Source organism: Haplochromis burtoni, unplaced genomic scaffold, assembly GCF_018398535.1.
Source record: "Haplochromis burtoni strain Fernald_Lab_line unplaced genomic scaffold, NCSU_Asbu1 Contig_876, whole genome shotgun sequence".
NCBI classification, from domain to species: Eukaryota; Metazoa; Chordata; class Actinopteri; order Cichliformes; family Cichlidae; genus Haplochromis; species Haplochromis burtoni.
The window spans coordinates 1,958-13,452 of record NW_024583237.1 but is presented as its reverse complement, the minus strand read 5'-3'; the positions used below and the strand labels follow the sequence as shown (position 1 = coordinate 13,452).

General features: G+C 39.0%; 1 protein-coding gene across 1 annotated transcript in view; it reads right to left on the bottom strand.

Annotated features, from left to right (window-relative positions):
* The window catches only part of LOC121812839, a 29,897-nt gene extending 19,494 nt beyond the window's left edge, over positions 1–10,403 (bottom strand). The window contains exons 1-8 of the mRNA XM_042215940.1: positions 10,142–10,403; positions 9,804–10,064; positions 9,513–9,582; positions 9,309–9,371; positions 8,980–9,205; positions 7,204–7,264; positions 1,601–1,906; positions 1,406–1,518 (exon numbers count right to left, since the gene is read on the bottom strand). Coding sequence (XP_042071874.1) covers positions 1,406–1,518; positions 1,601–1,906; positions 7,204–7,264; positions 8,980–9,205; positions 9,309–9,371; positions 9,513–9,582; positions 9,804–10,064; positions 10,142–10,403 — 1,362 coding nt within the window. The remainder of the gene's footprint in view (positions 1–1,405; positions 1,519–1,600; positions 1,907–7,203; positions 7,265–8,979; positions 9,206–9,308; positions 9,372–9,512; positions 9,583–9,803; positions 10,065–10,141) is intronic.
* Between the last annotated feature and the right edge of the window lie 1,092 nt (positions 10,404–11,495).

Sequence of the window (11,495 nt, the reverse complement as noted above, 5' to 3'; positions counted from 1 at the left end):
TGGTGATGGCAGCTACATTGTAGCCACAGCCACCCTGGGGCGCACTGACAGAGGCGAGGCTGCCGGACACTGGCACCACCGGGCCCTCTGACCACCACCAGTAGGCAACGGGTGAAGTGTCTTGCCCAAGGACACAACGACCGAGACTGTCCAAGCCGGGGCTCGAACCGGCAACCTTCCAATTACAAGGCGAACTCCCACAATCGCCCCAGAAGAAATACGTTTATCTATTTCATGTTTGTGTATTTTGTTACATTTAGTGAGCCAGTGACATTCATTATCCAAGTTGTAGCTGACCTTAATACCATTTTAGATTAAAAACCAGAGATGGGTAAAAACCTTTCCAGGCTGAAAATTGAATTTGAGGTTTTATGCATCACTTTTCTGTAAGGGAAATTGCTTCAATTTTTTTTTAAACATTATTAAAAAAAATTCTTCACATTTACAAATCTGTTGTATGCTTTCATGACTGTGGATTACAATTTTACAACTTAGAAAATGAAATAAGTTTATAATAGGAGTGTGAATGATCATTATTCCGTATTATCAACAGGCAAAACTAATTTTGCTTTGGGCTCTGACTCTTTCAGCTCTCTGAGGCCATCCCAGGCATTTTTTGTGATCTGTATCACATACTAATGTTTCAAGAATTAGGGAACATATGAAACATTCACACAATTTTAGACCAAACTTTGAACCTAACCCACTGTGGACCAGCTTATGTTAACCATGAATATCTTTGGTGATCTGGGCAGAATAAAACATCATCTTCAAGACACTGAAAACTGACTTTAAGCTCAACATACCACACTACCCTTTGTAATACACCTACCCAGGATTTACTGTGTCACAAAACCCTTACTGAGAATTCTGTGACTGTACTGCAAACACAAAGCATGTAGTTTTTCAACAACCGAGCAACCCAATTTTGGTGGCTATTGTCAAAGTTGGCAGACAGGAGCCAACATGCAGGACTCAGAAAACAAGAAACAAACTTAAAATCAGCTTTAATTACAAGACAGATCAGGAATAACAAACCCCAAAGTACTACTTTTCGGAGAAAAAAAAAACCCTATAGCAAGGCAGGGCACCAGTAGATAAATAGTGTATGAACATGATGATAAGAAAACTAATTTTAAAAATGCTACAGTATGTGGAGGTTTTGAGTCTTCTGCTGAACTTCCTGAGTTTCATGTAAACTAGTTCGTTATTGGACAGCTGCGACATCTATTTATACACTTTAACAGTTACCTAAAAACAAAAGATGTGAGAGCAGACATGTTGACTTTCACCTGTGCATACACTGTATCCTCCTGCTGTCCTTTGTCCTGATCTGATGCTTCATTTCTCAGCACAGAGAAGCTGATCTCTCCATAATGGATGTTTTCTTCTTCTTCTGATTTACTTGCTGGCTGCTGACTGGAGGTTTGGCTCTGCTGGAGCAGGTCAGCTTCACCCAGCTGCCTGCTGACACCAAACCTGATGGACTGATGGATGCTGAGGTGTCTTTAGGAGAATCTGGAGAAAAAAATAAGAACATATCCCACAAATCATGTTGTCCTATAGGATTCAGTTCAACAACAAACTCTGATTGTCTTACATGAAACACTGAGAGTCTCTTCTGTCTCTGCTGTCTTGGTGTAGTTTCCTTGGTTCACAGGATATCTGGCAGAGCAGCTGATCTTCTTTCCATCATGTGTGTCTGACAGAGTGATGTTCTGCTGGATTTTAGTTGTAAAGCTTCCATCTGTGTTTTCCTCTATTTTGTTGTGAGAGTCTTGTTGGAGATTCCAGGTGAGTTGAGGAGGGGAGTGTGGACAGGGAGTGAGAGCTGAGCAGGTTATAGTGACAGACTCCTTCTCCTTCAGATCACCTGGGATTGTAATATTGGGCCTCCAAGGAGAATCTGTGGTTTACATTAAACACAGTTTGTAAATCAATAATGTGAAAAGACTGAGCTCAGTGTGATTAACTTTCACAACATATTGAAATTGTTTGTAATCAGGAACATAAATGTATATCTAAACACAATTATGACAAATTAGTTTAGGACATGTGTTTATTTTTTCTCCAACAGTAGACAGTTTTCCTTCAGTATACAATGTGTGACTTTGTAAAGTTTCTCTATCTGCACTGATCTGTCAGACTGTAAATGACTGAAATGAGACGGCTCACTTGGAATAAAGAGGAGACTCAGTAACATGATGCCTGTCATGATGTTCACAGACTGGACTGTCACGAAAACTCATCACCTGTATAAAGAAAATACATGATTACACAAATAAAATATCAAACTAGAAATTATCTTTTTATAATTCATGCACTCTGTAATTATATATATATATATATATATATATATATATATATATATATATATATATATATATATATATTAGGGGTGCAACGATACTCGTATCGATATTGAACCGTTCGATACAGTGCTTTCGGTTCGGTACGCATATGTATCGAACAATACAAAATTTTTAATTTATTTTATCAACTTTCCTTCTGACGATGCTGTCTGTGTTGAGCGCTCAGTGGATCTGCGCTCGACAGTGCAGCCTAGGCGGAGTAGTCGAGTGCAGATTCACTGAGCGCAGGGCAAGCTAGCGAGACAGAAGTTAAGCTCTCCTTGCAACATGGCAAATTGAACCTCCCCCATCCTCATTCAGATCTGGCGTTTGGAACTATTTTGGTTTTCATGTGACGTATGACCCTGAAGGTAAGCGTCATGGACTAAAGTAAAACAGTATGTTGGATGTGCCACGCAATGCTCAATTACATGGGTGGGAGCTAGTGTGTTAGCGCAGTTAGCTCGTTAACGTGTTGGCCGTCCAGCCCCACGCACGGGGCGATCCGCGGTAGCTCGTTAACGGAGATTTGCCGTGTTGTGGCGTTAACGTCATTTCAGATTAACGCTGACAGCACTAGTGGGAACACAACGAATATGACTGCACATTTACTCCGACATCATCCTAGTGCAAAGACAAGTGGAAGCAGACAAAAACAACAAGCACGCATGCTACAAACTTTACCCGAGTCATTTAGACAGCCGTTAGCACATGATTCTCCTTATGGGGACCTGATATGTTTAATATGCTGCTGAGAATATAGCCCAGAAGAAGCGTATAGTATAGCTTTTATTTTGGAAAGAGCCATTTCTCTGTAATAAACTCTCTTTTCCAAAGATGAGTGATTCCTCAATCAGATACAGGGCTCGCAAAATTTTTCCAGTCGGGCTACCAAAATCTATCTCTGCCCTGCCCGTCGGGCTATCGTAGGAAGGAAAAATATATGTCAATGCTTTTGCATTCTTTCGGAAATGTAGCTGGGTAATTATGTCATTGGCATCGGTGAGCCACTGTCAATATGTGACATATTGAAATCGCGTTTGAATTTGCGCTTGTTTTTTGCTTTCACTTTGCAATCGTGCGAACTGTGTATAGAGAGCGACAGCACTGATCTGTGAGTGACGATAATTTGTGCACCAATTCCTCTGACATCGTCTTATTAATCGTTAGCTTACTATGCAAACATGACAAGTGAAATCTCCCGCAGCAAGCTTAAACATGTGAGAGGTTGATCGCGCAGAGAATCGCTGAGCTTATGTGAGTGTGTGTAAAAGCAGCAGGATATATATTTTAGTTCTGCTGAGCCAAATAAGACAGGTCAGGGTGAAGAAGTGACAGCCAAAGAAAAGCTTACCACAAAACGGAAAAGTTATGACAAATCAGACTATAAGGCAAAAAGAAAGTGCAGCTTTATGGTTTCATGGACAAAATAATTTCTGTGGCTGCAATATGACGAGCTAAATAACCAGGGCTGCACATAAGTGGTCCGCAGGTGCGCATTCGCTGTCAAAATAAAAAACACGCACAAGATAAGAAGTTGCAACGCGTGTTTGCGTACATAAGATTTTCAGGAGGAGGACAGACATTTGTTTAGAACTCTTAAAGATGTTGAAGAAGCTCCTTTAAGCAATTACTTTGGTGTTCCTCCACCTCCAAAGAAATGTCAGAAGGAGTCCGAACCACAAAAGAAGCACGTATTCTCGGAAAAGTAGTTGCAGGAGGTGAGCTGGCTTCAAACAAATGATGAACGCACAGAGATGTGGTGCGGAATGTGCCGTGAAAATTTAATAAATGACAAATTAAAAAGGCATGAACATTTTTTTTTATCGAAAAAATATCGAACCGTGACACCAAAGTATCGAACCGAACCGAACCGTGAATTTTGTGTATCGTTGCACCCCTAATATATATATACACACAATTATTAAAATGTAAAAAATGATCAGACTGCTACAGAGGAGAAATGACAAAGTAAAAGTCAGTGTGTCATTTCAGCAGAAACAGAGCGACTGAAACACATCTCTGTTTAGATGTTTCAATGACAAAGCAAACAGACCTGTGATGTTTTTGGTTTTCTGTCTTTTTTTATTCACTCAGTCTGATTTTTATGTTCCTATCATGCACTCTGCTCTCACTTTAAGCATCCGCTTCTGCCTTCCTACCTCCTCTAGATTGACTTGACCCACTCACACACTAACCTTTTTCTCATTCACATTTGTATTTGTATCTCAGATTTTCTGTGTTCTTCTTTGTCCTGCAGAAACGTACATACACATTGTGTACGTACACAGGTTACAGAAAATGTGTCTGCAACTTGCTGTTGATGTACTTCCTCATTTTGTTTAAATGTTTCTGCTTGTATTTAATGAGTCATTCTTCATTTGAGCCACTAGATAATACCAGTATTATTTATTGTCAGCAACTATAGCTAAAAATATGTAAGTAAAACACAATAGAGTGGTTGAGTACCATGAGCCTTTTTCCTTGTTTTGTTCATTTTGTTTTTTTTAATACTCTGAGCTGTGTTTGCTCTCCTGGTGTCAGGGCTCTGTGTGCAGGCGGATGGAGAGGAGGATCCAAATGCGAGACTTGGACACTGAATACAACTCAAAACCTCAGCTTTATTGCTGGCACGAAAACAAAACATGAAGTGAACACTGAATACTGAGAACAGAAACACACAGGCATAATCTGATGATTATCCCCAGAGGAGCAGGTTATTCTTCCTGGCTGCAAAAGATAACAGCTGGAACAGTCTCTTGTGCTTGCCTTTGAGAATCAGATTGTCCATTACTCCCAGTATAAGACAGAGAGGGTCCAGAGGAACAACATAGCTGATAATAACTGAAAGTACCTCTGGAATTATATAGCATTATATAGCTTTTTAGCATTATACTGTTTAAACATTATACTTTTAAGCAGGCCTCTGTGTGACCTTGGGAGCAAGAATAGTTGAAGCAACATTACAGAAAAAAGATGCATAGAAATAGCCCAGAAGTTGCAATAGATAAGAGGGGGGCAAAAGGGCAGCGTTAAGAACAGTCTAACACATTAGGTAAGTATAGACAAAAAGCAGACTGAGGAGGAGAGCGTAAACACCCGGCACAACACACACTTGACACCTACAAAGCGCACACTCATGACACTTGACATGACCCCCACACACACACCCTTACAGTGCAGACAGGAACACACACACATTGCAGACAAAGACATGTACATCACACACACACATATCACAATTAAGATATGCAATTAAGAAAGGGGTTAAAGGTAGGGCCATACCTTAAAAGGAAAGGTAGAAGACGAGAGATGAGGAAGAAGCTGTTTTGATCAAAACTGTGTATGACGTATAGGCGAACGTGATAACAGAATAACAGGAAAGGTGGGAGGTAAATAAGGAACTTTGGAATATTATAAATGTAACAGTTCGAAGGACTGCCCTTGGAATCTGCAAGACGCTTTATGCTGAGCTTCTGCGCAGGGGTTGAAATAAAGAAGTTGATTTATTGAAGAAGTCTGTCTCGAGTCGTTCGTTGTGGTTTTTCACCAGGTAGATAAAAAGATTGGGAGAGGCGTCAGCACGCCGACATACCTTTGCAACATCTGACCAGAAATATTGAATTTTCACACATGACCAAAAACAATGCACAAAGTCACCCTTCTCTGCATTATACTTCCAGCATAAAGGGGAGGAGTTTACATCTATTTTACTTTTTAAAGAGGGTGTGATGTATGCCCGATGAACAATTTTTAACTGAATAGATTTAGCCCAATTACAGACAGATATCTTAGAGGCACAGGCCCAGATCTCCTGCCAGTCTGGATCATTTATTGAGCAGCCTAGGCTCTTTCCCAGGCCTGTTTAGCAGCCAGGAAGCGAGGGGCTGAGCTAGAGTTAAGAACCTTGTAAAAGGAAGGATTTTCCAGACTGTTGGGGGGACAAAGCATCCTCCACTGCGGACCTAGTAGGGTCCAACAATAGGGTGGTGTCATTAATTATAAAGTGCCTCAGTGGCAGGTATCTAAAGAATTCCACATTTTGAATGCCAAAACATTGTTGGAGCTGCTGAAAGGAAAGAAGGGTCCGCCTCTAAACAGATCACCCAAGTTAACCAGCCCCAGATTAGACCAGACCACAAAACCCCTGTCCAGACATCCAGGCAAGAAATAAGGGCCATTCATAACAGGAGCCAGGGAGATGTCAAATGGGTCCGACCCTCTAAAGCACGGAGCAATCCTCTAGGCCTTGACAGAGCATAGGGTAATAGGATTGTTGGAGAGTGTTTTGACTTCACTGATCTCTTTAACAAATGAATTAAACAGGGGACATTCTATGGCTATGTCAAAGAGTAGAGGACTAAGAGGATCGCCCTGCCTATTCCCACACGGGAGAGCAAAATTGCTGGAGTGCATCCTGTTAGTTATAACCGTTGCGACTGGGGAGTTATAGAGAACTTTCACCTAATTTACAAAGATTTCACCCAATCCAAATTCCTCTAGGCAAAAAAATTGATATGACCATTCAACGCGATCAAATGCTTTTTCTGCATCAAGAGAGAGAACAAGGAATGGCTCATCAGAATTTTGTGAAAGATGAATAACATTGAGAAGTCTCCTCATGTTATCAGAGGATTTAACAATGGAGGCCTTTAACAAAACCTGTTTGATCCTCATTAATTATATAGGGGAGTACCTTCTCGAGTGGCAGGGCTAATATCTGAGCCACTGATCTGGGGCTGTCAGACACTGAATTATTAACAACAATAATATTATTATTAACATCTACATAATCATAACATCTTGTTTTCTGCATCGAAGCCCAGGGCAAACACAACATTGATATTCTCACCTTTATTCACAGCAGCCGCCGGATATTTCACCACATATAAACTCACCCATTTACTGGCGCCCTTAAACATGCAGAAATACACACAAAACACACAATCTGCCTCATCCAGGAGAATGAACGCTATCAGCCCTTTTCTTTTACCTTCTACCAAGAAGACAAAGTAAGGTCTCTGTGATTTTATTCTTTAGTTAAGATTGCATGTCAATCTTATTGTATTTGACATTGCTGTTCGTTTTTACCGTACTGTTTTTCCATTTAAGAACATTTTTTCTTATTTTTTTTTATATGTCATGTAAATATAATAAAAGGGATTCTTTTTTAAAAAAATGTTTGTACAGATGTTGCTTTTCAGCCAAATTATTAAAACATTGCAAGTTCTAAAATGCAACCAATGAGCAGTTTAATTTCAAAGATCTTTCTTTGTTTTTTTTTTAATGTTTGATGTTGCTCATTTAAAAGCAGATCTTGAAAGCCAGACTTTTGTGGTTCAATATATTGGCTTCTCCTTTTCTCATTAGTGTCAACAGGTTAAGTGTAAAGTATCTCTGTCTGCAGTGATCTGTCAGACTGTGAATGACTGAAATGAGATTTGCAATACAGAGGAGACTCAGTAAAATATTTGTTAAGTTAAGTTCACAGATTGCAGTGTCACAAAACTCATCACCGAACAGGCTGCATCACCTATGAAAACACAGCATGAAACACAAATGTCTCCATTTGTTTATATAAATTAACTCATCAGTTCTTCTTCACCAGTGAAGTAAATCAGCCACAAACAGACACTTTATCTTTCATCATATGTGGAGTGGTGCCTTCAGCACAAACAATTCACAGTAACACTACAGTGTGGTTTTTGTAGAGCAGACAGTTGATTATTGGTAAAAGCCCAATATAGTGATTATTTTATATCTGCTATCAGCAAATGTTAAGGCCAGTCAGAGATTTGGATCCTAACATGTTAACTAAGTTAGCAATAGGATTCACATCCAAATGTTAACATTACTTGAGTACTATACAGATGTTTGTGTCAGCATGCAGATATTAACACTGCTGATCTCTGAGATGTGTGTTCTCTTCTTGCAGACATGGACACTTTAACTGTGAACTCTTAGTAAATAAATAAATATGACCTATAGACCAGCTTTTCTTTAAAAAAAAAACCCTCCTCAAACAATAAAACAAATCCATTAAAAGAGAAACTGGCACTACAAAAAGTGTCGACCCTAATATATAAAAAAAGAGTGAAATTTGAAGACAAAATAAATTTTTATCCACTTATTTAGATATGAAAAAGACATCCCACGTTTCATATCATTAACAATATAGAGTAAACTTTTAGAATAATTATATTAAATATCACACAAAAACACATTACATTGAATAAACATATTTTATTTAATGTGTTTAATAAATTTACAAACGTGTTTTGATGCCATTTTCCCTGCAGTCTTTTAAACAAATTACCTGTGAAGAAGTCTTACATTAATTTATATTAAATCATACAAGAGCACACACAGCATGCCAGCATTCAAATACTGTATGAACATGATAATAACTAAAATAATAATAAAAATAGCTACATTGTGTAAAAGTTTTTAATGTTCAGTCTTCTCTGCTGTCATGTGAATTATTTCTTTATTGGACTGCAGTGAAATTAAAGTTGAACATAAAAAGCTGCAGGATGTAATTTTTTTTAAGTTAATAAAAATTTTGATTTTTGTGTGTGTGTGTTTTTTAATACACTGTGTTAATGTAATGTTATAACTTTTTCTTGACCTCAGCGTACAGTTCCCCTTGGCCATCAGCACGCTCTGTGTTTTTTGGCTTGTTGACTTTCACCTGTGCATACACTGTATCCTGCTGCTGTCCTCTGTCCTGCACTGAGTCAGAGGATGCTTCATTTCTCAGCACAGAGAAGCTGATCTCTCCATAATGGATGTTTTCTTCTTCTCCTTCTGATTTACTTGCTGGTTCTTCAACAACCGACTCTTCACTTTTGATTCTATGAAATAGAAACAAATAGAAAGGTTAATTTGAATCTAGTGAGCAGACTCTGGTGGAGGTTCTAGAGAAAATAACTTTCTGAACACAGTTCAGTAAATTACAGAGAAGTTGAGTATTTTCTTACATGAGTCTGTTGTTGAGTTTGATGCTTTGACTTTAAGCACCTGAAAGATATAAGAGGCTGTTAAACTAACTATCCTCTGTTTTAGGTTAAATATATTTGTGAGTAAACAGATAATTTCACGTGCAGCTACCATGTCAGTGACAGTAACTCATCATGTTTTCTAATGTGATGTAATATTTACCAAACAAAGATGATCAAGCAAAGTAACATCATCCCAAGGATTCCTCCAAGAAATGACCAGAGTGGGAATCCTGGTAGAAAACCAATATCAAGATGAAACAACACACAATGTTAAACAGATCGTGAGGTTCTTCTTTTTCTTTTCCGTTATATTACCATGATGTTTAATTTTACACTTTGTACAGCACTATTTAGAAAAAACAAAACACTTCAAGAGATTTAATGAGTTACTCAATAAACAAAGAAGAAAAAGTTAGATAATAGCATAAAACTGTTCAGTGGCATGAGCCACCTTTAATAGCCACATGAATCTCTGCTGATGTCTGATTACCCAGATCATTAGTGGCCACACAGTAATAAACTCCTCCATCTGTTACATTGAAGCTGTAAATCTCTCCTTCAGATACTTTCACAGCTCCATCTCTGCTCTTCTTGAACCAGGTGAAGCTGCTGACTGGAGGTTTGGCTCTGCTGGAGCAGGTCAGCTTCACCCAGCTGCCTGCTGACACCAAACCTGATGGACTGATGGATGCTGAGGTGTCTTTAGGAGAATCTGGAGAAAAAGAAAAATATCCATAAATCATGTTGTCCTATGGGATTCAGTTCAACAACAAACTCTGATTGTCTTACATGAAACACTGAGAGTCTCTTCTGTCTCTGCTGTCTTGGTGTCGTTTCCTTGGTTCACAGGATATCTGGCAGAGCAGCTGATCTTCTTTCCATCATGTGTGTCTGACAGAGTGATGTTCTGCTGGATTTTAGTTGTAAAGCTTCCATCTGTGTTTTGCTCTATTTTGTTGTGAGAGTCTTGTTGGAGATTCCAGGTGAGTTGAGGAGGGGAGTGTGGACAGGGAGTGAGAGCTGAGCAGGTTATAGTGACATCTCTGCACATCTGTTCAATTGTCACTTGTCTGTCTGTGCTGAATCCTCTATAAGCACTCTTAAAGGAAAACAAACATTAGCCAAACACACGGTTCATCCTGGTGGTCAGGCGTCGGTCATCCAGATTCCAGAGGTGCTGTAAAAGGTCATAAAGTTAACACTCTGCTGTAAAAAGAAGCAACACTAGTTTCAAACACAGTATCACACTGTATTCACTTTCTCCCCTGTAACATTCACATTTTCTCCAACATTTTCCCAACAATACAGTGTAATTTCATCACCAACATATAGCCTGTAACCACAGTTTCCTTCACACAAAATCTCAGTAATCCTGTGGTAGAAAAACATTAAGTTGTGTCCTGCTGTAAATCACATGATCAAATCACATGATAACCCTCTGTTGTAGAAAAGAAATGTAAATGTTAGCGCTGTGCAGGTGTATACACTCTTTCTCACAGTGATCTCTGTGAGCAACACAAGGTAGTGAATAACACACCCACGGTAAATTCAAAAACATCCAGACAAATTACAGTTAAAACGGTTAAATTTTCAGAGTTCACATAGTCATGTAACCCAAGTTTCCTCCTGTGGTCTCCTTCTGCTCCTGCAACAGAGACACACACAGATACATCCACACCTTTGTCACGTGGATGGGGGTTAACTTCACATAGTGGTGTTAAGTCAGTCAGTCTTGTCAGCTTCTACCAGCTTTTACCAGTCAGTCAGTTCCCCATTGTTTTTTATTTTCACTCATTCATTCATTCATTGATTCTTTCTTTTGCTGATAGTGGAAATTATCGTCGCATTTCGTTTCCACCCTCAGCAAAACAACGACAAAAGAAGAATTTTAGATTGGATTGCCTCGCTGAATCCTTTTGGACAGGGACTTGTTTCCTTAATTGTCCCAAAATAAGTGGCTTTCTCTTGAGCCCGTTTTAATTTTGGAGAAACTCACTTTGCAACTGTTCGCAACAACATGGTGTGTAGTTCTTCCTATTCAATGTTCAGATCTGCTTAGATGACAAAGAATATTAAACAAAACTTTCAGTGCACTGTGAAAGTAACAAAATAAAAAGAATAAAGGAAAGGAAAGGAAAGGCCT